The sequence below is a fragment of the Canis lupus genome, chromosome 23, assembly GCF_003254725.2.
Source record: "Canis lupus dingo isolate Sandy chromosome 23, ASM325472v2, whole genome shotgun sequence".
In the NCBI taxonomy this organism is placed as follows: Eukaryota; Metazoa; Chordata; class Mammalia; order Carnivora; family Canidae; genus Canis; species Canis lupus.
The window spans coordinates 30,389,236-30,416,026 of record NC_064265.1 but is presented as its reverse complement, the minus strand read 5'-3'; the positions used below and the strand labels follow the sequence as shown (position 1 = coordinate 30,416,026).

The 26,791-nt window shown below is 46.3% G+C and overlaps 1 protein-coding gene and 1 long non-coding RNA gene across 2 annotated transcripts in view; one reads left to right on the top strand and one right to left on the bottom strand.

The window, feature by feature from the left end:
* The window catches only part of LOC125753412 (uncharacterized), a 68,300-nt gene extending 53,933 nt beyond the window's left edge, over positions 1-14,367 (top strand). Inside the window, exons 2-3 of the long non-coding RNA XR_007405170.1 lie at positions 3,396-3,613; positions 14,097-14,367. This is a non-coding gene — a long non-coding RNA (uncharacterized LOC125753412). The remainder of the gene's footprint in view (positions 1-3,395; positions 3,614-14,096) is intronic.
* Positions 1-26,791, bottom strand: part of BFSP2 (beaded filament structural protein 2) — a 59,982-nt gene that overhangs the window by 15,466 nt on the left and 17,725 nt on the right. Inside the window, exons 2-4 of the mRNA XM_025449114.1 lie at positions 10,620-10,702; positions 4,770-4,926; positions 3,427-3,588 (exon numbers count right to left, since the gene is read on the bottom strand). Coding sequence (XP_025304899.1) covers positions 3,427-3,588; positions 4,770-4,926; positions 10,620-10,702 — 402 coding nt within the window. The remainder of the gene's footprint in view (positions 1-3,426; positions 3,589-4,769; positions 4,927-10,619; positions 10,703-26,791) is intronic.

The following is a 26,791-nucleotide window of genomic DNA, read 5'->3' as shown; positions in this document are numbered from 1 at the left end:
GAGGTTAAGAATGCAAAACAGAGCTTCTCTTGCTTGTTGCAGAACGGAAATACCTCAGCATAAGAATACCAGGAAAGAGGTGGAATGTTGGAGGCTCTCCTATATTCCCCAAGGTGGTCTTTTTAGGATCTGTGGGTTGCAGATTGGAGAATGTATTCTATGGATAGCCAGGAAGGTTGGAACTTGGTATGGCATGTTGTCGGCAGTTCCCCAAGCATCCCCAAATACCTTGAACTGGGTAACTGCAACAAACAGAAAAGGAAGGGCCAGGCTGGAAGATCCTCCTGAAATTCTCTGGACTAAACTGATCCCCTCCAAACATAGTTATACAACCTGAGAAGCTCCAAAAGCTAGACCACCAAAGTTCCCAACATCTTGGCTATGGCTGGAAAGAACCTAGCTAGAACCTCTTTATAAGCTTTTAATGATTTAAAAATAAGAGGAGTTAGCAGATAACTGGGAGCAGATGCTGATGGCATCCACCATTATCGCCCAGGAACCTTTAGTCCAGAACATGTTTGTTCTCCACCCCCCTTCCATTCCACTGCCAGACTCTACCCCTTTGCCTGGGAGAGCTTTCTCTGAAGTCTTTGAAAGATCATGCTGCTACCAGATGGCAGATGTCTGATGGGGATGGTACTACTACCCCGGGTTCCTCCCCTCTCCCCTCTCTTGTATTCTGTACTGTTCCCCAGAAACCCTGTGGGTGCAGAGTCCAGTCTCCCACAGTGGGTGCTGGTGGGATAATGAGTTCTTTATTGATTCCCTTCTCTGCTTCTCCTCTACTGGTATTTTGTACCCCCGCTCCCAACAACTTCCAGACAGACTGTTTCCTCTTCAATATTTGTCTCAGGGTCAGTTTCTGGGGAATCCTAAACAAAGACATAAATTAATAATGTCAATTAATTTTCAGCTTCCCCAGGCTGAAAGGTAATTAAATACATGTCTGTATGCTCTCTGCAAAAGGTTTTGAAAGGAGTGTGTGCTAAGCCATTTCACATTTATGCTTTGCTGCCAAGAAGCCAACAAGGGGTGCTCAGAATGGGCAAATGTCAGCCCCCAAGGGCATGACAGCAACTGACAAAACTATTTATTGGAGGACTTCTGGCTGTCAGTTCTGATCTCTGTTGATGATCAGAGGAATTCACTCATTCTGCAAATATTTTCTGAGCTCTGCCTCTCTGCAAGAGGCCCCGGCAGCATTAGCCAAATGAAAACAAGTACTGTCTGTTTTCTCTGAGATGTAGCTTTCAGATTATTCTATTAAAAAAAAAAAAAAAAACACTAATGAATCTGTTCAGAATTAATGCTTGAATTACTATTGGGCTGGTGATGATTCCCGAGAGGGTGAAGGGTGAATAATAATGTGCAGGATTTTCTTCTTTTTCACAGTATGCAGGATTTATTTCTGTTATTTAAAATGCCCTTCCCCCCCTCACCAAAGAAAGAATCCCTCCAGTGTGGGGTACGCCCCAGGAGGGGTGGGACGGGAGCAAGGTTGCAAACTCCTGAGCCACAGAGATTTTGCTTTGGGAACAGAGCCGAGGAGGAATGACTGCCCAATGTGGAGGAAAGGTGCCTGGCCTGAGAGCCAAGAGAGCCGAACTCCAGCGCTGCCAGCAGCTATGTGACCTCGGGACGTCAGCTGCCCTCTCTGGATCTGTTTCCTCACCTCTGAAGTGAGGAAAGGGGATGGCATGATGTCTAAGGTCATGAGTTATAAATGTTCATGAGTGTCCTAAAAAAGAAGCAATAGACCAAAATCTAATCTATGCTTTGGTTTCACTTTCCCTTTGTGCTGTTCCACCTTTCACCTGGTTGGGGGTGGGAGACTGCATTTTGTGCCGTTTATTAGGCGCTATTTGCCAGAAAAAAAGTTTGCAGTGACCTGGCCCAAAGAATTAAGGTTAGAAAGAAAAGGGGCTGTTGAAAGGGGATAGAGGGTAGAAAAATGGGGGAATAGAGATGTTTTCTAGGCTGGAGAACACTGGGGGATCCAGAATTGGTAAGACCCTGCTGGGAAGGGGGTCCCAGGGGACCCTGCTGATATTGAGGGGGTAAGGGAGAAGAATAAATGGAAAAGATCCTCCTGGTTTTCTTTTGGTAGTTCTTATAAACTCTTGTGGCTCTCAAGCCTGTCTGTATATTAGAATTATCCAGAGTTTAAAGGATCACAAAGTCCCTCTCTTCTTCTGATTTAATTGGTCTTGTATGGGGCCTGGACATGAGCATCCTTGAAAATGCTCTGGAATAATTTTGCTGTGCAGCTGGGGATTGAGACCCACCGAACAGTAACCCAAAGCACAGGAACAGTCCCTATGCTTGCCTTCTCTCAAAAAAATTTTAAAAGCTATGTTATTTTTCATATTTTCTTTACACTTTCCTTCCCCTTCTGTTCTTCTCATCCTTGGGCTCAAAATCCCCACGTCATACATGGCTGGGAGATGGAGAAGGGAGGAACAAACCCTATGCGTTCTATTTTCTGGTTATTTCTATTATTTATGAGGTTTAATAAAAGATGTTTCCCTCCATGGTTGTAGCTCATACTGCTTAGGAAAAACTTGAAAACAAGTTTCATTATACTCAAAAACAAGAAAGAAAAAACATCTCAACATGTCAAATAGGTCCCTCCCTCAAAGACAACCATTGCTAACACCAATACATTTTAGTGTTTTCTTTCTAATTTTTTTTTTTTTTTTTTGGAACACAGCCATTCTTGTTTGTTATTTTTTTGTCAACTACTATGGCAGAGTTGAGTAGTTATAATAGGGACTGTCAGGCCCCAGGAAGCCTAATATTTATTATCTGGTGCTTTACAGAAAAAGTTTGTTGGTTCCTGGTATGTACCCTTCTGTACTCTTATTTTCCCCATTTTACCTTATGATGTGAGTATTTCCCATGTTATAAATGCTTCATAAATATTTCTACTAACTACTCGGTATTTCATTGCATGGTTAGGTTGTGGCTTAGCCTTACTCCTATTATTAAACATTTATGTGTTTTCCCCCCAATTTTTTCATTCTTATAATGAATGCTTCAGTGAATATATTTGGATATAAACTTTATCTGTATTTTCAATGATTTCTTTAGGATAGTGCCCAGATTATTCAACTGTTAGCTAGAGGCATTTCGAGATTCTCGATATGTAGCATCAATTTCATTACTCAGAGGTGTCATAGTGGTTTGTACCCCTCAGTGATATAGGGGAGAACCTACTTCACCACACACTTGTCTCCATCAAGTATTACCATTTTAAACATGTCTTGCTTTAGACAGGGAAACAAAGTGCTATTATTTTAAATTGCATTTTTTTTTATGTCTAATGAGATTGAAACTGTTGCATTTCTTCTTTCCTAAGTTGACTGCTTTTCACCTTTGCTTGGCCTCCTGCACAGAGCAGAGTGGAAGACACTGGTCCTGCCTCACCTTGGCTTGGAGCAAGGCTCCTGCCTCCGCCCGGTTCTTTTCAACATCTCTCTCCCAGTGGATTCTGATGGTCTCAAGGATGTCGTCCAGACCAGTGCCAATGGGAACACCCATTTGTTCCAGCTCAGACCCCGCCAACTGTTTGTACAGCCCTTTCACATCCTACAAATGACAATATACACTTCAGGTGAGTTCAGAGGAGAAGGAAAGCACACAGAATTTCAGGCAGTAGAAGCCCAGGTCTGTGGGCTTGTGCTTCTCATTCTGCTACTGCCAAACATCGGGCTTCACAGAGACTGCCAAAGTCCCTGGCCCTCCCGCCAGTGCATGGGCCATAGTTTTGCAAGAAGGAGGCATTTCTTCCGCTGGTGCTCACAAGCTGGGGCCCACTCAAAGCAAATATCGAAACAAATACATCACAAAATAACACAGAGGAAGCAACAACAGCAAGATGAAATTTATGACTTTTCATAAAGTCAGAGTAGGCTGGGAGAGATTTCGAGGTAACCAAAGGGTTGGTGGTGGAGAGTGGTGGCAGATGACTGAACTAAGGGCAGGAGGAAGTGGGCTTAGGGCTTGTGGTCAGCCTAAGGTCAGACAAAAGAATGAACTTCCCAAGGTAAGCACAGGTAAGTGGGTTTTGACTTTCTCAGTGGAAAGCACGTTAGATGTCCGATGGGACAGGACACGTGCCAAGTGGTTTAAAGTTGGTGTCATTCTCCAGAGAACCGGACCAAATGGCTGTTGGAGGTCCTGTTGAGTCCTATCACTCAATGATCTGACCTAATTTCATGAACGAGTGCGTGTAAACCGCAGCCTGGATCTATCTTCAGAGTTATTTTGTTTGTTCAATGCAGCAGGAAGAAAGGAAGGAAGGAAGGAAGGAAGGAAGGAAGGAAGGATGGATGGAAGGAAGGAAAGAAGGAAGGAAGGAAGGAAGGAAGGAAGGAAGGAAGGAAGGACGGAAGGAAGGAAGGAAGGAAGGAAGGAAGAAAGGAAGGAAGGAAGGAAGGAAGGAAGGAAGGAAGGCAGACAGACCGACCTGTCTTGAGGTAGGGATGTCCTACTCAGTTCGACACAGGTTCCCTCACTCACCTGTGTGGACCTGCTGTCTCCTCTGTTCGTGTCCCAGCCTGGTCCTGAAGCCATCGGAGCTTGAGACTCCCTGAGTAACCTTACCCACTACAAGGGTTGGGAGGCATTTTACTCACAGTTTCCCTGCAGCCCTGGGCAAGCGCCATGGGGAGGTTGACAGAAGCTACCATCACTGACGGGAAGCTCAGCCAGACAGGTGCGTGCCTCTGGCCTGCAGCCAACCCAGCGTTGCCCCTGCTCCCACCTACCTCTTCATAGTTCCTTGACAGAAAGCCAAGTTCTTCTTTCAGGCTTTCTATTTGACTCTCCAGATCCATTTTTGTCAAATTAGCTTCATCAATGACTTTATACAAAGAGTTAATTTCCTCTTCCGCTGCCTTTCGAAATGGCTGCTCATTTTCATATCTGCAGATACAGGAACTTAATCAGCATAGGTGGGCAACCCAAAAGGGGAAATAATCAGATTACAAATGTTACCGACAGGCCAATTATGTGATAAGACTAATGAATCTTGAAAGTCACCATTCCGACAACTTGGAGGGCACTGTTAGTGCAAGTGTTACATGTTGATTTATTAAAATGAAAGCGATTACAGCCAACTTCTGACAACCCAGCCTCACAGGCTGCCAGGCTCATGGGGCACTGGAAGCATAGAACTGTAGGGAAAGCTTCTCCAGGAGCTGAGATCCAGGTAGGGGGATCTGGCATGTCACCATTATTCTGATTTGTCATCCTTCCCCCCCCTCAAAGATTGTTTAACAAACATTACTGAGAATCTGCTAAACACAAGGCTATGCGCTGGTGATCCCCAAATGGAAAACACGATTTCTGTCTCCAAAGAGCCCGTGTGAAATTTTAAAACTGTGGCTGCAAACCCAAATGCCTTCAGGGGCCAAGTGGGGAATATAGATGAGGGATGGAGGGCCAGGTCTGGGAAGCAGGGAGAGGTGGGGATTGAAGCCCACAGGACAGTTCATCCTTCTGGGAAGGGGACCTGCTGCTCAGCCTCTCCTGTAACTGCTGTGTGGGAAGGGATGTGCCAATTCTCTTCAAGTGAAATGGGACCTAGATTTATGTGTGAAATATTCTGAGTTTTAAAAACTTGGAACCCATACAATAATACACACACACACACACACACACATACACACACACCGACACAGATCTGAAACTGCCCCACTGGATTCTTTTGATCTCTGGCTTGCACAGAGCCTTCTTTCTATAAACCACCCAACATCTTTGCCAATTTTTCCCAGTGTTACCCTTTCCTTCTATGGCCTTCCACCCAGATGTACCCCTCAGCCACATTTCACACCTTATCTTCATTCATCCTTAGAATGGAGAAATCTCACATCCCTCATTGAAGAAAGTGTCTTAGGGTTTCAGAGTTTTAAGAGAATTTAGGATTCAACTATTCAAACTCCTACCCAATGACAATCCCTCAATAGCATTCTTTTCTCCCTCTAAATATTTATTTATTTATTTGAGAGAGAGACTGCATGCTCCAGCACACGGCTGGGGGAGGGGCAGAGGGAGAAAAAGAGGGAGAGAGATCTTCAGCAGACTCCCCTCAGAGCATGGAGCCTGAGGTGCAGCTCCATCCCAGGATCCTGGGATCATGACCTGAGCCGAAATCAAGTTAGTCACTCAACCAACTGAGCCACCCAGGCTCCTCTCTTGACAGCATTCTTGATAGGTGATCATGTAGCCTCTACTCAACTACTTCCAGTGGTAGGGAACTCATCACCTTTACCACCGTCATTCCATTTGGGGACAGCTCTAAAATTGCAAATTTCTTCCTTAAAGAGCTTAAGTTAAGTCTTCATTCCTGGAAGAGTCTGAGTTCTACTCTCTGGAGCACCCAAAGTCAGTCTGATCCTTCTGGCAGTCCTATAAATATCTAGTCTAGTCTCTTCTATCACTCTCTTTTCCCCTCATCCCTTCCTCCAAGCCTTTTGTTCCACAGGTGAAACATTTCCACTTTCTCTATCCTTCAAATTGGTTTCCATACCCTTCATCATCAACGGCCGGGACTATGACCTTTTCATCTTTAATTCTTAGCACCCACCTCAGGCTTCAGATATATGTGTGGAATGATTAGAAATGCTCTAATTGATCCATGTCTTTCTCAAAATGTGATACAGAGACTGGAATGCAAAACTCCAGATGTTGCCTGATTAGCTCAGAGTCCCGGGAGATGTCTGCTCCTTTGTTTAAACCCTCTAATTCTATTCATCATGGATCCTATGGTTTGCTTTGTGGGGTTTTGTTTGTTTGTGTATTTGTTCATTTGATTTTGACCAGCTGTGTTTGCTACTGATTAATATTGGGTGTCCTGTCACCTAGAGCCCCTGAGCATTTTTCACAAGCCCAATTATCCTGTCCTTTCTGGCCACACCTGGTATTTGAACCCACAGTAGGAGTTCATGTATATCCTCTTTCAGTTTCGTTGGTCCATTGTTCCAATGTGTTAGGATCATTTTGATTTCTAATTCTATCATTCTTCTCTTCACTACCCGTCCTGCCTTTGTAGTTCCTGCCGTTTTGCCCTACCTGCTTTCATGCACCTTGCAGGTAAAAATAGTAAATGAAGGAACCAAGGACCAGGCCCTGTGGCATATTCCCTAGAGACTTTCCTCAGAGTTGGACCCGCACTTTTGAATTCCTACCTTGAAGAGGTGGTTTCTGGAGCATTTTTATGTATTCTATGTGTAGGATTAGATCTTCTACCCAAATGTATTCTTCATGAAGGACTGTATGTTTATTAACATTTAGTCCTTTTGGAAACGAGTCCTGCCCTTCCAGCTGGAATGAAAACTCACCCATATCACTGGGACTGGTCCCTGTTGACCCAAGTTGAAAGAGTCGCCCTTGTGCCTCTGAAGTCTTGTTTTGCTTATCTCTCCAGGGAGCCTGGCCCCTTCCGGGATATTATGGGAGGTCTTAGGTGACCTACAGAGCGTTTTTTTTTTTTTTTTTTTTTTGGAAGTCCTTTAAGCATTTGACACATCTCTGTGATATTCCCCAAGACTGCTGTTAACTTTTTTTTTTTTTAATTATTTATTTATTTGGGAAAGAGAGAGAGCAAAGCAGGGGGAGGGGCAGAGGGAGAAGCAGGCTCACTGCTCAGCAACTCGGGGCTCGATCTCAGGACTCTGGGATCATAATCTGAGCCAAAGGCAGATCGTTAACTGACTGAGCCACAAACTGTTTTATGGAAGTCCTCTAAGCATTTGACACATCTCTGTGATATCCCCCAAGGCTGCTGTTAAGCTTTTAGCTTTATCCTGGTATTCTTTTTTTCTATTCTCCTCCATTTTGGAGTCTTCAAATAGAATCTCTGTGCTTGTGACACCCAGAACTGCCTGTCTTGACCTGCAGGCCACTCTGGCCCGGCATCTTCAGTGGCATACCACAATTTCTGCTTGGTTGTTTTACCATCAGCTTAACTCAGCTTGCTCAAAGGCCAAGCTCATTATCTATCCCTGAATTTTAGACCAACTTCCCTCCCACAGTTTTCTATTTTAGTCAAGAGAACCACAAATCTTCTAAATTACCCAAGTTCAAAACCTGACACTTATCTTTGCCTTCTATTTCCAGGCTGCATATGTCAACCCCTGCCAATGATTTCTTTGACCCATCCTTCAGGTCTGCTCATGTCCACTATCCCAGGCAGACCCTGAGCAATAACGGTCTCTGATTGTCTTCCTACAACTGATCTACAGTATTGCACCCAGAGGGACCATCCTTAATCACATCGGGTCACCATCTGCTCAGAGCCATAGGTGTCATCCTCTGATCCCTTAGTAATCTGATCTTGCCTTCCTTTCCAATCTCTGCTCCCAGTACAGACCCTACCCTTCCATCTGTCCAGCCCCTTTGCTCCCATTGCTTCTTGCTCATTTGCCTCACCTCTCCTCTCTACCAACACAAAGCTCTGTGTAAAACTGAAATCTGGTCATGATGAGCTGCTACTCAGATCCCTTCTATGGATCTCCTCTCAGGTCATTTCTGAGCTCTTTGGTATGGCTGATATAGTACCCCAGGATTTGGTCTCTCCCTGGTTTTCAAGCCTCATTAGTTGTCCCTTCTTCCTTTACTCCAAATGCCCCAGTTATAATGAACTGCTAAGTGGCCACTAATGTACTGTGCTCTCTCATGTCCTTCTGCTTTAGCACATACTGCCCCCTCTGCCTGCAAAGTCATGCCTCCTTCACTGACCTGGTCAACTCCCATAAACTCTTGAGTTTAGGACCCAAATCAGGTATCATCTCTTTTGTCAACCCTCCCTGGACAGACTAAATGTCCCCATGTCACCTGTCTCATCTCACTGATGGCACAACCACTGATGCTCCTGTCTCTTTACTCCTCTGTCTTTGACATTAAACTGTGATCTCCTGGAGATTACGTTCACTTCATTCCCAGTACTTGGCAGGGGGCCTGGCAGATACTCAAACATTTATTGAACTCATTCATTCATTCATTCATTCACTAATTCAACGACTATTCATTGGGCATCTATCTTGTGTGTGGCATTGTTACAGGTGCTGGTAATACAACGAAGAACAAAACAGACCAAGCCCCTGCTATTCTCTTTGAATGGCTGGATGAAGGCATGTATTAACATGTAATGAATGAATGAATGAACAAAAGAAATTTGTTCATTGGTCAGATCCTAACTTAACGTCACAATTAAATTCTATCTTAAATGTAGTACAAATGGATTCATGTCTATTGGCATCTGTCTTTAACTGTGCAGTAAGCTGTCAGTGCTGGATGATGGCTTCACTTTTTTTGTGCTCCTGTGACCTTGGCAAGCAGACTGTTGTCCAAGACAGCACCCCTAGCTGATCAAGAGTCTCTTTGACTCCAGAGTGGCCACTAGTGGAGATCCCTTTAGCACATGGAGAAGCTTGGTCTTAGAAGAAAGGACTCTGGGTCTGAGGAGAGGGTAGAGATGTTCATTTTCATCACAATACTCTTATCCTAAGATAAGAATGGCAGTGAGATGGATCACTGTCTTCCCCAAAGACTCTCAACTATATGCCTTTCCTCTTTGTCTTTACCAAGTTTAGGTAAATGTTCTCTGAATAACTATCCCATTACCCAGCCAACTGCCCAACATCTAGAACACCTTCCCCACAGAATATTCTCAAAATCTCTGTGTTCATCAATGAAAGGTCTTTTTCTTTTCACTCCTCCATGGGACCAGTGTTTCTCAAACTTCACTTGCCATCATGATTTTGCCCTAAATGTGTCTCTCTCCTATTGTTATTTACTTTACATTGTTCCTTAAATGTATCTACTTAAAAAGTAAATGTTAAATCAGTAAAATTTAAAAGCTCTTTATATTAAATAAATTTTAAATTGCTGCTATAAATTGTAGTGCCATAATGGAAAAACAACTGCATGAGTCATAAATAGAAGGAAACTCTAAAAATACATAAGTTTAAAAAATAAGATGTTTATCCTTATACAACTTAAAATGATCATCAATGCAACACACACCATATTTTAGGAAACACTGTATTAGACTTCAAAGAGGTGTTTTTTCAAAGCGGGTGAGTTAAAAATATTAAGGCCTGGACCCACAGGGACTATGGTTTAATTAGTCTGTGTGGCTTGCATTTTTAAGTAGCTGGGTAATTCTGGCCACAATTGAGAAGCATTGCTCAAAACCAGCAGTTCTTCAAGTGTGGTCCCAGGACCAGCAGGACCAGCATCATGGGGAACTTGTTAGAAATGGAAATTTGGGGCCCTACCCTGACTGTTGAATCAAAAACTCAGAGGGTAGGGCACAGTGATATATGTTTTTGGTGAGACCTCCTGGTGGTTCTGAAGCATACCACAATTTGAGAACCCCTGCTGTGAACCAGGTGCCACTGTGCAAAATTTCTGAGCACTTGGGACCTAGTTTGTGTCTGTAAGGGGGTTTGAGCTGGATGATCCTTGCTCTGGACTCTCCTGGAACCTCTATTATCCCACTCCAGTCTTCTGTCCTGCTGGGCGTGAATGCTGCAGACCCCAGAACAGCATTACTCAACTTGCCCAGGAGTCTAGGGGAGAGGAGGGACTGGCCCCTCTGCTACAGATGTTACCTCTCTTTAAAGTCGTCAGCACCCGCCTGGATATTCTCTGTCTGAAGCATGAGCCGAGCATTTTCCAAGACTGCCTCGCCCACCTAGAAAGACCACACACAGCAGAGGAGACAAGGTCACTGGACCATCTTCCCTAACTTCCCACCATGACTCCCACCAGACACAGAGGTTCTGGGGAAGTTAGAGTACATTTTTTTATAGCAAATATTTTTAGAATTCAAGTGTCTCTCTCCACAAAGGTGAGGAGGAGATAAACCATAAGGCATAAAATCTGGATGTCTTTTAAGAGCCTTTAGAGTTGGAGTTTTGGAGCTAAAATATTACTCAAAGGCAGACTTGTTCATAATCTTTGTCATAGTGCTGAGCTTTCAACCACCAGTAAGTTTCTGGCTCCTTTTTTTTAATTTTAAGATTTTACTTATTTATTCATGAGAGACACAGAGAAAGAGAGGCAGAGACATAGGCAGAAGGAGAAGCAGGCTCCCTGTGAGATTTGATCTCAGTATTATGGGATCACAGCCTGAGCCGGAGGCAGATGCTCAATCACTGAGCCACCCTGGTGCCCCAGATTTTTTTTTTAAGAGAGGGAGAGAGAGAGAGCTCATGAGCTGGGAGGAAGAGAGGCAGAGGGAGAAGGAGAGAGAATCTTAAGCAGATTCCACGCTCAGCACAGAGCCCCACATGGGGCCTGATCTCATGACCCAGAGATCATGACCTGAGCCAAAATCAAGAGTCTGTTGCTTAACTGACTGAGCCAGCTAGGTGCCCTATTCCAATTTAATTTAAATTTGAATAGCCATCTGTGGCCAGTGGCCACTATATTGGACAACGTGGCTCTAGAATTTCAACCACCCTCCAAACATACATATGAACATAAACATTGTGCAAACAGTTTGGGTTCATGAAGCCATGAAGAGTAGTTTTTCAAAACCAGCTCCCCAGATCCTACAGAATGTACCTGGGGTTTTGTTTTTCTTTTGATATGGCAAAGCCAAAAGATCAGGCGATGTCTGACATTAAAAATATGTCACTCACAGTTCCCAAGGGGAGAGGCAGCCACACCATGCAGGGCCATAGGAGGAAGTGCCAGGGGTGGTGGCAAAAGGATGAGGGGAAAGCACGGGCAGAAGCCTTTATTGTGATTTTCATGGGAAGGACTGAGTGAGGCAGGGTAGACAGTTAAGCAGGTTTAGGATTGGGTAGATTGAAGAATTTCAGTGGTCTCTGAGCCCCTGGGGTGGTCTCCAGCCACCTGGGATGTTTAGGACAGAGTTATTGCCTCCTGGGGTGAAAGAGCCAGAAAGAGAAGGCAGATGGGGGTATGTGCTCAGGATCGGCTGGTTTGCACATCAATAATGTGGCAAGTGGTTTACTATCTCAAAGATTAGCTAGCTCTGTGGCCCCAGATGCCAGAGCATCAAGAAAACAGAAAAAAATGAAAATATAGTTAATACTGCTGGATATAGTTCAACCAGAGGGCCATGACTGTGTTCGGTGTTCCTGAGGATTGGCTTTGGCCGCTCTGGCTGAGCCCTCTCTTCAGTCTTCACACAGCGGCAGTCCCCACATTCAAAAGCCCCTTCCAGTGTTTGGATGCCACTGTGCCAATGCCATTTTTCAAATGATAAGCTGGAAGCCAAAGGCAATCACCCTGCTTGATTTCTCACAACACTGCCCATGGCAAATGACTCACTCCAGTGCAGGACACCAAATCATAGCGGGTGTCTAGACTGTGGGCTGGAACACTACTGCTGTAGAGACGGCTTTACAGTCACTCTAGATGAGGTGGCCATGCTGGGGCAGCTGTGGGCAGATGTGGGGCATGGGGTTTATGCAATGTGGGAGACTATTTCTAAGAAAAAAGGAAAAAAAAGACTAACACAAAGGAGTGTGCACGAGTGAGGGACTCTGAAGCTTAAATTCTTACAATTCTTCACCTTGGTGCAGCTTAATCTTGTCTGTTGATTTGTCTCTGCTTTTTAAACTTGGGACCCAGGGGGTGGGCAGAAAAAGTGAAAACCAAGTAACACGCTGGAGCGTATGTTGGATATACATATTTAGAGTCCTACAATTCTGGTACAGCAGAGAGATGGTGGAAAATGCCATCACCCCAAATCCTGTTGTCCAGAACAGGCACCACTAGCATTTGGAGACACTGTCCTCCCTCCCAGCCTTTGCTTTGCCCAGTTACCACAGGACCCAGTCAGTGTGCTCATTGGTAAGACTTCGCTAGTTGATTGCAAGCTCCTTACCAGGAAGAGGCTGCAGGGAGCGATCTGTGAAGGAGTCTGGTAGGAAATGCCAGTTGCTGGAAGATGGGTTGCAGTGAGGAGCTGGTTGCTCAGCATCCTTGCTCCTCCTTCTCACTTGGGGTTGAGCACAGGAGCACTTTCTAGGGTAAACTGGGCGCTGCCCAGCAGAGGGGTAGTTCTGTCCAAAGGTCTGTCCTAGAGGCTGGTGTAGCACTGAGCTCATGGAAGCTGGAAGCCTTCCTGCTCCAGCTGATGTTTAGTAACAACCAGGGGCTTATTCAAGCCTCAAGCAGAGGCTAATTATAGGCCCTGACTTGCCAAAGCTCAGCCGCTGGCCCTGCTTCCCCATCTCCTTCACTGAAGGGTCTTAAAATAACCCACCAGCTCCTGAGTCAGCCAGAGATCCCTTCACTGTTCCCCTGTAGGTACCTCAGCTTAGCAGAGAGGGGTCCTCTCGTGTTAGCAGGGGCTCAGCATCCCACACTGTAGAAAGAAAGGGCCCATCAGGCAGCAGGACAAGGGCTGGGACCTTGGCTGAGGGTTAGCCCAGGCCAAGGGCTGGGATGGTGGCCAAGGCCAAAAGTAGAGCATGGTGCCTGCCATGGAGCAGGCTCCGTGTCTCCATCTGGGAAAGCTCCGTGTGATCTGATCTTCCCTGGGGGCCACAGGCAGGAACCGCAGAGGGGAGGGAGTGTACTGACCACCTAGAGGTGGGCCCAGCCCACGTGCTGGAGCTGGCTTGTCTTGGCTTGCCAGGCAGACTGGGAAAGAGTTCAGGAGTCTTCGGAGCCAGTGGTTAAACACAGTCATCATGAAAGTTTTAATTACGTGAACTTACAATTAAATAAATTATATGAAAAATTCAGTTGATAAATACTCAAAATAGGAAGGTCATACATACTTACCACTGTCATCCACGCTCTTGAGGTTATTTCTGTTGTATTTGTGTGGTGGAAACACTGTATAATGGCATATGCTACATGCATCTCTTCTCGAGTCTAGTCTGCACTCAGTAGGGATAGCTTGATATCAGCCACGGTGAGTGTATTTACACCAGGGAAATGGGCAAGCACCATAAACCAGAGCCTTTTATTCATGAAAAGCTGATTATTAAACAGATAGAAACTCAGTGACTGTGCCTCATACACTACTAAATACTTAACTCTCAGGACTTCACTGAATGCTCATGATCTCTAACCCTGACTCCAACACACCTATTTTACAGATGAGGATGCCAAGGCTCACACATAAATTGTCCCGTATTGCTCGGAGGGAGAGTGGAAGAGCCAGAATGCCATGCCAGGTCCCCGTGACTCCAAAGTGTGCGTATTTTTGTCACCAGCTTTGGAAAATAAAAGGCTCATCAGAATCAAGGAAAGACTCACTGGGGAGGACTGTTTTTCTCTTTTTCCTATAACAGGACAGCCAGGACTGGCTCCTCTTTGGGCTGCATCATGAAGATAGAGACCTATCTCCCCCACTGGCATGAGGAAGCTCACCAAATTAAACCAAAGCAAACCAAACTATCTCCCAAGCCAGTCTCCTGAGCTTTCATTGCTGAGCCCCATAAGCTGAGCAGAGCTGAGCAGTTGGTGGGCGCGACTCTGGGGGCCTGGAGAACTTTGGTGACCGAGCGCTCTGCTGTCAGGCCTGCAGAAGAAATGTCATCTGCATTTAAAACTGCAGGACCTGCACATTAGCTACCCGGTCCTCTCAGATTTAGGGTTGAGGCAGATGCAAATTAACTTCGCCTCTCTGATCATCTTCTCTTTCCAGGAGCGAAGGGAGTACAGATCCCAAATATTAATATGTACAGTCCCTAGGCTGACGCTGGGAGTCCAAGCGTACTTGCTCATAACCCTGAAACCACTCCTGCCCTGTCTTCTAGTATGAACCAGTGTAATAGTTGCACGGCAGGGCGAACTTTAAGGGAGGGCAGCTGGCAGCTTGCTCCTGGCGTGCTGGGAAGGCCAGCAGGGACCACCTCTGGTCTTCCTCTCTCTCCTCTGCCCAGAGCTGACTCCTACCATCAGCACATGATTATTATTTCCTCTGTGCAACATGACTTAACACCACCAGGTCTTTTGTTAAAAAGAGACGCGGTCTCGAGGGAATAGGACTCAGGATTTGGAAGCGTTGCTAGAGAAACAAAAGATGCCTTCAAAGCATACAGTTCAACGGAGAAGAACAGCAGGGCTGGGTATCATGGGGGAGGGGGGCAGTGGGAAGTCAGGGTAGGCACCGGCTTTGTCCTGACAGGGATGGCGCAGCAAGGGGCAAGCGGGGTTCACTCCTGGCCTGTGATAGCTCAGACCGCTCCGGGCCTGGCGCGCAGTGGCCTTGAGTGACCTCCCTGGACCTGTCTTGTCTGGCCTCCACATGCAGAGTTCCTTAGCGCACTTGGTACCAGTGGTTCTCAAGGTGTGTTCCCTGGACCGGCAACATCAACTCCCCCTGAAACTTGTGAGAAATGCAAACTCTCAGACCTTACCTCAGATGTCCAAGTCAGAGTCTCTGCGGTGTGGCCCCACAATCTATGTTTGAAAGGCTTTCCAGGGGCTCGCAGTGCTCGCTCGGCTTGCAGAACCCCAGTTTTGCACAGACCTGCCTCCTGTCCTGCTCCTGCTGCCTCCCAGGCTGCTCCTGGCATTCCTCCGTGCCCTTGCCTATGTCATTGCCTAGATATCCTGTTTTACCACCTCGCACTCCTAGGCTTTGCCACCTGAGAAACCCGACCCCACTTTAATGCTCATCTCAAACATGCCTTCCTCTGACAAGCTTTTTTATTTATTGACTCATTCATTCTTGCCTTCATTTATTTCACACGCTGTTTCCCCTGTGCCAGGCTCCGAGCTGGTTGGAGGGGAATCAGCAGCTACTGTAGGGGATGCAGGTAGAGAGATAGGCAAAGGCCAGATCTAGGAGGGAGGGTCTTGGGAGCAAGGGAAGGGAGGTGGGATTTGCTGAGAAGCCAGTGAAAGGTTTTGAGCTGGGCACAGGTATGCTCTGTGCAGTAGGGGGTCCCTGGGTCCTGAGGGAAGGGAAGATTGTAGGATGCAGAGGACCCTGCTGGGGGCCCAGCTAGGAAGCTCGGCAAGAGCCCCAGGGAGCTGATGACTAGGGCTTTGACTAGGGCAGTTACAGAGCTCACGAAGAGAAGCAGACAGGTTTAAGACTTACTTTGCTGAAGGAACGGATGGGTTTTGGTGATGGAGCAGTTGTGGAAAGAGGGAAAGAAAAGAATTAAGGATGACTTCTAAGTTTTTAGCCTGAGCTCCTGGGTGCGTGCTACCTTTGCTGACTCCCTTCCTCCCTCTTTGGATCATTCCTACATCAGAGTCACACCCGACCACACTTAGTAGACAATGACCTCTCGTGAACCCAGCTCCTCCCCTCACTGGCTTGGGCCAGTTACTTGAATAATTCTTTTTTAAAAATATTTTATTTACTTATTTGAGAGAGAGAGAGAGAGAGAGAATGAGCGAGCATGAGGGAGCATGAGCCACAGGAGAGGCAGAGGGAGAAGCAGGCTCCTCGCTGAGCAGGGAGCCCAATGCAGGGCTTGACCCCAGGACCCCGGGATCACGACCTGAGCCGAAGGCAGACGCTCAACCACGAAGCAACCCAGGCGCCCCTACTTGGATAATTCTAAGATTCGTCTCCTCCTCTGTAAGATGAGGATAATACTGCTCCCTACCTGCCAGGGAAACTGCGAGGATTAAATGAGCCACTGCAGGTAAAGCCCTTGGCCGACTGCCTGGCACAGAGGAGGCATTCGGTGCGTGGCGGCCACTATTATCTCTGCTCGTTGCCTTAGAGCAGAGCACTTGGCCAGGGATGGTCGAATGGATCTGGTGGGTGTGTGCAGTCTGGCACTGCTCCTGCTTCTCCACACAGGCAGTTGAATGAAGACTTCCATCTAGTGGCTTGGTGTTTTTTTTTTTCCCCCTTTCAGTTTTTTCTGTCCATAGTAATTTGAAAAAAGCCCTGACTACTGGTACTATGATGATGAGGATCTTATCCCTTCCTACTGCTGTTTCCTTGCCATGGATGTAGTTATTAAAATAAATGATGCTGGTGGGGGCAGGTGAAGAATTTGACCCTTATTGTGTTTTAAAAAAGTGAGGACAAGCAGCATTTTTAGAAGGGTTACCATTTGGGCCCAAGGGTACAATTGATGCGTTATTTAGAGTTAAAGGTATTGGCATCTCAGCAGCTGGAGCTGCGGGTGTGGGGAGGAGATGGGCAAGACTGGGGGTCTGGGAAATTCAACTTGCGGGGGATAGAGGCAGGGTATAAGAGTCCCTGGAAAGCTTTTACACATTTATCTGACTTTCAAGTTTAGGGTGAATGCTCGGTATGACTTATTCCAGTAATAAGTGAACAAGAAATCATTGTCTGTCCCCAGTCCCCCACTGAAACTGCTTCTTCACCATGATGGTGAAGACCACCATGTTGCCAAGCTGAACAGCTGCTTCTCTGGCTCATCTTGACCTGCCAGCTATGTTGGTCACAGAAGATGTACTTTTCTCTCTTGGCCTCCATGACATAGCTCTCTCCTGCCCTTCCTCTTATTTCTCTGGCCATTTTTTCTCGATCTCCTTCACTCCCTCATCTGACCTCTACATGCTAGTTTCTCAGGTTGGGTCATAGGACTTGTTCTTTTATTCCCTAAGTGATCTAATACAGTAGGTATCCATTGAATTACTGAGTTCAGCAATAGAGCTACCTCTCCATGGAGAACCAAGGCAGAGAAGATGTGGTTCCCACTCTCAGGGAATATCCAGGTTCCTCCCTGGCTCCAACCTGAGATCACCTCCAGCACTTCCCCCTCCCTCACCTCCCAGGTCAGAAAACCAACAATCCCCTGCATCGATGTTGCATTTATGATGGATGCAATGAATCCCTTGCATTCATTCCTGCCACACTGCCCAGCCTTGGTTCGAGTCCTGGTCATCTCTCTGGTGGTTTTACCTGATTGTTGGTACCCAGAGATGGAGAGTATGAAGCCCAAGGCACACTGACTTAAGATTGCAGCTGCAAGTGGAGTGAGAGAGCATGTCATAAAATATGGAGAAGTTGAACATTCTCCAGTATCATTCGCCCCTGAATGCAGTCACAGCCATTGAGGATCTAGGGAGGATCTGGACACCTGATGGCTGAGGTTGGGTCTTACTTCGGGAGGCTAGGACGGTGGACATTTCTGAGTCTGTACTGCAGATAGATATTGACCTCATCATCAAACTGTGCTCTGTCTGAGGAAAGAATGTCTTTGTAGAAGGGGTCATATGAGCATGGAATGAAAGGCCAGAGCTGGTGGGTGGTGTTATGAACCATTTTGGGGGTAATCAGGAATACCCAGTTCCCTGTAGGTTGCCCTCTGTCTTGATGAAGAAAAACCTTCTCAGGTCTCATCTTCCCCAGAAACCTCTCTACCCTTCCCAGGACTAGTTCTGACCTTTCTTAGCATCCTGGCTCCAGCTACCTGAGAAACAGGAGGGCTTGATTTGGACAGCAGCCACCAGTGCTGGGCACTAAAGAGTAGCCACCACTGTATATTCCTACCTAGTCCTGGGTGTATGTAGCACAAAGGTTTCTTTGTCATGGACAAGCCATTCAGGGCCTAGTTTTCTACAGACATCCCAACAAAATCTGAGTTTTGAGTGCTGAGCACATGAAGATAATGACCCTGGGAGGCTCTGTTTGGATAGCCAGCTGATCGATCTCTCTTTCTCTCTCTCTCTCTCTCTTTTTTTTTTTTTTTTAAGATTTTATTTATTTATTCATGCAAGACACAGAGAGAAGGCAGAGACATAGGCAGAGGGAGAAGCAGACTCCTTGCAGGGAGCCCACTGTGGGACTTAATTCCAGAACTCCAGGATCACGCCTGAGCTGAAGGCAGACACTCAACTGCTGAGCCACTCAGGCATCCCTCTCTTTCTCTCTTTTTTAGATTTAGAGCAAATGCTTTCCAGCCTCCCCTTCTCTTTTTTACTATAAGGACTTACTAAGATGCAAATTTGGATTCATATTTATTCAAGAGCATGCTCTTGAATAAACCCGTACGATTTGGGCTTTATGTCTTCTTCACTCTCCTGCTGTGAACTGAACTATTTTTCTGAACAGACTCAGGCCTTTCCAGCTTTCAGAACCGGTAACTCATGCTGCTACCTCTGTATGTCATGACTGAACCATGCCACCTGGCCTCCATGCTTTCCTACTTTGCCAGGTAAACTCTTAGCCATCCTTCAAAACCCAGCTTAGGCAACCCTGGGCATCTTCTGTACACCCCAGATCCTCCATGGGCATATCTCTATCACTGCAAGTTGTCAGGCTGTATTTTAGTCTGACCTTTTTTTTCTCTTACCCCACCACTGACCAGTGTATCCCTAGGACAGGGACAGCCTCCCATCTCTGCCTCCTTGGTACCCCGCTCAGTGCCTGGTACATGGACACTAAATATTTGTTAACTCGGAAGGTGAATTAGGCTAGCTGAGGAATGCAAATTAAAAGAGACATGTAAGGCAGAACTTAATTAGATGTGTAGAACTGAGTATGAGATGCCCAAGAAGAACTCAAAATTTAGAGCTAAACTTCACAAAACCCAAAATAGAAGCAACCAAACAAATCAAACCCAAATTTTATGCCATGATCAGCCCTTCACAGTCAGCGGTGGTCATTTAACCCCCACTCCCAATGCCAGTGGCCATACGAATGGGGGTAGATGTACCCTATAAATGAGGAGCTGAGACCAGAGAGTTCAAGTGACTTTCCCATAGCACTAAGTGGCCCAGCTGAATTTCATTGGTGTCTCCTGGGCTCCACAACCCACTCTCTTTTTTTCCCTTAAAAAACCCCCACTTTTTATTATGGGACATTTCAACTCGGTAAAACTATATTATAAAGGTAGAGAGAGACTAGAACAGTGGTCTCCTGTCTCCCCCCTTCTACAACTAAAATCTCATGGCTGAATTTAAAAATCTCTATCCTGCCCACCTCCACTCCTGTCCGAGATTATTACAAAGGTCTCACTTTATCTATAAACATTTTAGGAGTTATGCTCTGGTTTGAACCTTTGCATTTTAACTGAAAAGGTATCAGAGTAACACACATTTGATTACAAAATAAAACAATGCTGAAAAGACATGCGGGTGCAGAAAAGTGTTCCCTGCCTCACATTCTGCTTGTGCCACAGCCCCAGTTCCTGGCAGCTTCTGCTTTTCATTTGTCCAGAGCTTGCCCCATATTTCTACAATTTTTTTATTGAGTTATCTGCCACAGACATCACTTATTGACATCCCAGCCAACAAATGAAGATTTAGCTCACTCATATACCACCGCCTGTTTCCTATATTTATTGGCCATCTTGGTAACTTTAAATAATAAAGCTCTATTTCTTGCTCTGTCAGTTATGGAGTTTCTCTTTCACACATTTGCACTCTCTTATAATCACAGGTGTTTTATTTTCTAAGGTCAAAGGGAAGATGCCAAACCAGGTTAATTACTAACCTACTTTACTGATGCCTGTGTGAAATATAGGGCCTTTCGGCTAGGAATTACGACATAGGTGCCCCTGACTGTCAGAAGCTTTCGGTAGATAGCCAAATTATTTTATTTCCCAACTGCATATCCTCAGGCCTGCAGAATGTTAGTTGCTTGATTATTTTTTTCAGTGCTACCCTCTCCCGGGCACGCATATCTTCATGCACCCATCTTGCCTTGCCACTATGCTTGAGTCAACTACACGATCCTGCCCGTGTAGGGTGAAAATAGCCCTAGACAATTACATGAACAGATGTAACTGCATTGCAATCAAACTTTATCTATAAAAGTAGGTACCTGGTTGGATGTGACTGCTTACGGTATGCCCACCTCTGACCTAGGGAAACTCTCCCATGTGTGCATGAGAAGGTTTATGCCCTCTCCTCTTTGTGACAGAGAAGAGTGGAAGCAACCCACATTCACCAATAAAAAATTCATAAACTGTGGTGTATATACAATAAAATGCTACATGTGTCAACATGATAATTCTCAAAAACAAAATGAGAAGTGAGAAAAGCAAGTTGCAGAAGGAAATACTATGTGGTGGTTAATTTTATGTGTCAACTGGCCATGGTGGTCAGATTTGGTCAAATATTATTCTAGATGTTTCTGTGAGGGTGTTTTTGGATGAGATTGACATATATTTATTTTTTATTTTTAAATCTTTTTAAAGATTCTATTTTTATTTATTCATGAGAGACACACAGAGAGAGGCAGAGACATAGGCAGAAGGAGAAGCAGGCTTCCCCCAGGGAGCCTGATGCGCGACTTGATCCCAGGACCCCTGGGATCAGGACCTGAGCCAAAGGCAGATGCTCAACCACTGAGCCACCCAGGCACCCTGAGATTAACATTTAAATCAGTGGACTTTGAGTAGATTGCCCTCTGTAATGTGGATGGCTTCATCCAATCAGTTGAAAGCCTTAATAGATCAAAGACTGAGTATCCCTTCCACCCCACTCCACAAACCTACCAGGGGGAAGCAATTGTGCCATCAAATGTTCTTTGAACTTGAAGAGAGATATTGGTTCTTTCCTGGGTCTCCAACCAGCTGACCCCTTAATTTGGAACTCCTAGCCTCCATTATCCTGTGAGCCAATTCCTTAAAATAAATCTCTTTCTCTCTGTATAAACCTATTGGTTCTGTTGCTCTGGAGAACCCTAATACACAGTATGATACAGCTTAACATAAAGTTTTAAAATCATACAAAACAATCCTATAAAGGATTTATGTACATGTAGAGTAAAACTGGAACAACATTGGTGGGAATGATAAACGCCAAATTTAGAGCAGTGGTGGCCCCTGGGGAGGGGAATGGAATCAGGACAGGGCACAAATGAGGTTTCCATTGAAATCTTTGGTTTCATGTTTCAATATAACAGGTCTGTAGCAAATAACATTAAGGTTGACAATTCTGGATGTTGAGCACCCGTTTTTTTATGTTTGAACTATTTCATAATTAAGAAGAAAACAGTGGGATAACATAAAGAAGACAACTAGGCGAAGGAATCTAGCATAGCACGTGGCAGGCAGTAGGCCCCTAACATGCAGAGGGGGAGGCTGGCAGGGAAGGCAGGACAGAGATGGGCGGGCAGTGACAAGGTGGAAGGCAGGGGAGCACCTCCAGAGCTCCAGAAAAGGCCTCTTGGGCCATAGGGATGAAGATGGAGTGGGGTTGGCTGTAGACTCAGGTCTGGGGCCAGGAAAAGCAGGACAGGCAGTGTTGGGATGTGGGAGCGCCGTGAGTGTGGTGGAGGCATGGAGGGGTGGGTCAGGCCTGGGCTCAGGGTCATGGTCACGGTCATGGTCACAGTGGCAGAAGATCTCCCAGGGGTACTTTGTATTTGCCCTAATGGGGCTCTTCAGAGACGGTTGCTCCTGACTACATTTGTTTCCTGGGCGCTGGCCAGAGTCAGAGGAATTTGTCTTCTCCCTGGGGACTTGTTGAGGCTTAAACCAAATGAGCAGCTCTACTTTCCTCTTTCAGGGGTGGCTGCTCAGCCCCGTGGGCTTTCGAAAACCACTTTTGTATGCTCCCGGGATCCGCGGCTTTCCCCTTCCCACAGCCTGCTGTTGGGCTCTGTCTGGAGCAGTGCCCTGAGGCCTGCAGAGCCCACTTTCCAGTTCCCCTGGACTAGTGCTTTGGGAATGACCTGCAGGTACTGGGTGGGAAAGCCAGCTCCCTTGCTGGGGGTTGGGACAGCTCCGAGGTGGAGCTCCCCTCCTGGGTTCCCTGGAATCAGGCTGAAGCTGTGACCTGAGCAAAGGAGATTCTCTTGTCGGTTCCTCCCTCACCCATCTCGCCTGGGAGCACCTCCAGAGTATGTCCCGCACTATAGAATCCTGGACTTGGGCTCTGCTTCTTGGGAATCTGTCTGGGATGAGTGTGCTTTTCAGCCCCCTGCTCGCATCCCAGAAGCCCTCCGGGGTAAGGATGCCTCCAGCCCTGGTCTGTCTCTCAAGCAGAGCTGGGCACACAGGCTTTGGAAACAAACTGCCCAAGTTGAAAGTCTTGTCTCTATCACTGCCTAGCCATGTGACCTTGGAAAAAAGTTATTTAGCTGCTCTATACCTCAGTTTCCTCATCTTTAAAAAAAGCAGTCATAAAAGTATTGGCCTCATAGGGTTGTTGTGAGGTCGAGTGAATTAAAAGATGCAAGAACCTCAGAACAAATTCTGGGACATGGTAGGTGCTCAATAAATGTTAGCTGTGTTAGTCTCCAATGGGGATTAACACGGAGGGAGCAGAATGCCAGCACTATTTAAATGGTGTTTCTCTCTTCCCCACACTTGTTCTAAGGTCCATGCCCATAGGAGACATAGGGTGTTAGAGCAAGAAGTGGAAAGCTAAGCGGTGGGTTGCCCCCCACATTGAGGTGGGGGTAAGGCTTCTGCAGAATTCTCCTCCATCTGCTTCCAGGAAACTTCAATTTAGCAGTTTCATGACATGGTCTTAGAATATAAAGAGCTGTTGGAGATCATGAAAGATGGAACACCTAAGGCACAGAGAGGTGTGATGGCTCACTCCAGGCCCCAGGGTAGGTCCTTTGTCCTTTAAAGTCCAGTAGCAAGGACTTGTGGGGACACGACATGCTGTGACTAGAGAGACAGGGCTTCAAACGCTGTCTTTGTGACTTAGGGATTGTGGTGTTCTAAAAGTCTCCCTTTTGTATCCTGGGGATGAGGAAACTTGCTGTCCAGGGTTGCAGGATGATTAGAAGAAATGTATGTGTAACAACATGATGTTAACTGGCCCGAACCAAGACTGGGAAGTCCCTGTGCCCCTCTTACATGCCCCTACGGTGGACCCATCCTGGGCACAGAGGGCGAGCCTGGGACAGGCATGTCAGCCTGGGCTCATTTGAGAGGGGTCCTGCCCAAGAGGGCAGCCTGCAAGGGTGAGGGGCTGCCACGCAGGCGGCAGCTGAAAGAGGGGCCTCTCCTTGCCGTGAGTCCTTCAGGGGGGGTTTTAGAAGAACCCAGAAGAGGGTCTCTGAGAGAAAGAATCTGGTTTAAACTTCACCCAGACCCAGACACTGTGAAGCCACCTCCCAACAGCATGTCTCAAGAAAGACTCTACAGTCCTCTTTTCCTCTCCTCTCTCCTTGCCTGTACCCTGGTCAGGTTGAAACAGCAGTGGGGAGTGAGGGTAGGAGAACTGCAAGAAAGGGCGAGGCACTGGGCCTAACTGGGAAGGTGGGGGGAGGAATGAGGGTCGTCGTGTTGAATGATATGCCGACTAGACCTTCTATTTACTGACTTGAGACTGTGTTTGATTACTTAAGATGAGCATGGAATTTTTACTTACCAACAAGTAATCAGAAAAGTCATGAGACCATGCATGTTTTCAACCATGGGAAAGAGACAGTATTTACCTCCCAATGAGCAGGTCAAAAGGGACCTTGGAAGAGGTTTCTCTCAAACCAAAGCTTTAAAAAATATATTATCTATTTTTGGGGGGAGAAAGAGAGCACGAGTGGGAGGGGGGTAGAGGGAGAAGCAGACTCTCCACTGAACAGAGAGTCCAACTTGGGGCTCCATCTCATGACCCTGAGATCATGATCTGAGCTGAAAGCAAGAGTCAGATGCTTAACCAACTGAGCCACCCAGGCACCACCAAACCAAAGCTGCTTTTATAACTATGTCTCATGAGTCTTTCCTGGCCAATGTACAGTTCGCATCCATTGTATGCCCAGCACTGACTGTGCTTGGCATGTAGCAAGCACTCAACTCATCATCCCTCTTAGACCTTCAGGTCCTGGAGTCTGAGAATTTTGACTCAGTATATTTGAATTCCCATAGTTCCTGGTATACAGTAGACCCACTTTCAAAGCCTGATGAATGAACATAATAAAACTGAATTCTGTGCCAGCCCCACAGCAGCTACCATGACAAATATTACACTGTCAAGACTGCGGGTGAGGAGGGAGGCAGGGCCAACGCATGCCAACATCACTGAAGATTCTGTACTTACATGTGACACTAATTACACCCACGGACTGAGAATCTGCAGCCTAATCTCTGACACTGACAAAGCCTTTTTCCACTCATGTTATTCTCCTTCAATTTCAAAGGGGTCGGGGCCATGGTGGCAGGTGTAATTATCTCTCTTCTTTTGCAGATAAGGAAGCTGCAGGGAGGAGAGATTAGGGACCTGGGTGAAGCATTTGATGAGCTGAGACTAGGGGGACTCAGGACCCCTGACTCCAAACTCAAGGTCTAACCTAAAACTCAAAACCACAGATAATGCAACTAAGAGAAAAGGAGGGGGTGATTTCTCCGTCATAAATGGAAGCAGGATAGAGTAAAAGCAGACTTGCCGGCTAATATATGCGAAGTCTCAAGGCAAAGTGAAATTTTATGGTTGATTTATAATCCTCAGGAAATTGGGAGCCATTGTGGAAATACTCACATAAACAGACTGCAGGGCAGCGTGAACTGCGTGGCCTGGCCTTTCAGATCAGGGTGCCGTCGGCAGTGAAGGGATGATTATAGTCATCCAAAACTTAACACAAATGACATTTTGCAACCTGGTGACTAGGTACGCAAGATAATGCTCGGGGCAGCTAGAAGGTGGCCCCATTTACTAAGAGAACCAGGTCAGAGGCAGCAGTCTGGGACTTCCCTATCTCCAGGGGCTCCCCCGCCAGGGTTGGAGAACCCTGGGGGTGCAGAATAACACTGTTGTTTCCCCAGTGGTGGGGCTTAGGCCGCCACCTGACCCTCAGAAGTGAAGGAGTGGCCAACACGTACTGATTGTTCCTGGTCCCAGCCAGCCAGTCAGCTGAGCCACAGAGGGTTAGGGAACTGGGCCCTGGAGTGCTGCTTCTTTTTAGGCTTTGCACTGCTCAGAGACAATGATGAGCCCTGACAGATAGGTGTGTATGGCTGGAGGCTTGGGAGACCAGAGAATTCCACCCTCTTATTTTACAGATGAGGAGCCTCAGAGCAAAAGAGATTGCTACAGGGCACAGAGCTAGTTAGCAGTCAGAAGTGGAGACAGACAGGGGGGTCAGCTGTATTTGGCATCTTCACGTCCTTGAAGGGGGCTGGGTAAAATGACCACCTGCTCACCAGGGTTAGGGATGGGAATACGGCCTATTCCTTGTGTATCTGCAGGGAGACGTCAGTTTGACCCAATCTCTTCAATTAACAGTTGAGGAAGCTGAGGTTCCGAGAGGTGGGGTAACTTGTCCAAGAGCACACAGCAACTTAGTAATGTTTACTCTATTCCCACTGCATGAATAGTGCTCTCTCAGTCTCTCTGTACCATGGCTTTCTTTTCTAAACTTCAAGTTCCATGTGGTTTGATAGGAGTTGGAATCTGATGCCAAGTGCAAAAAGAAGCAAGAATGAAATGGAGTAGGTACAGAACTAGTGGTCATTTTGGAACCTTTTAAAATGACGCTTGAGGAAATAGGATAAAATGTTGGAAATCAGGACTATAATGTGAAAAAAACAATAGTTACTCTTATGGGTTGAATTGGGTACCACTCAAAAGATAGGTAGAAGTCCTAATCCCCAGTGAATGTCACCTTATTTGAAAGTAAGATCTTAAAAAAAAAAAAAAGAAAATAAGATCTTTGCAGATGTCATCAAGTCAAAAGGAGGTCATGAGGGTGGGCCCCAGGCCAGTGTGACTGGTGTCCACACAAGAGGGAAATTGGGGATCCCTGGGTGGCTCAGCGGTTTAGCACCTGCCTTTGGCCCAGGGCGTGATCCTGGGGTTCCAGGATCGAGTCCCTGAATCTGGCTCCCTGCATGGGGCCTGCTTTTCTCTCTGCCTGTGTCTCTGCCTCTCTTTCTCTCTCTCTCTCATGAATAAATAAATAAAATCTTAAAAAAAGAGAGAGAAATTGGGACACAGACACCCAGGG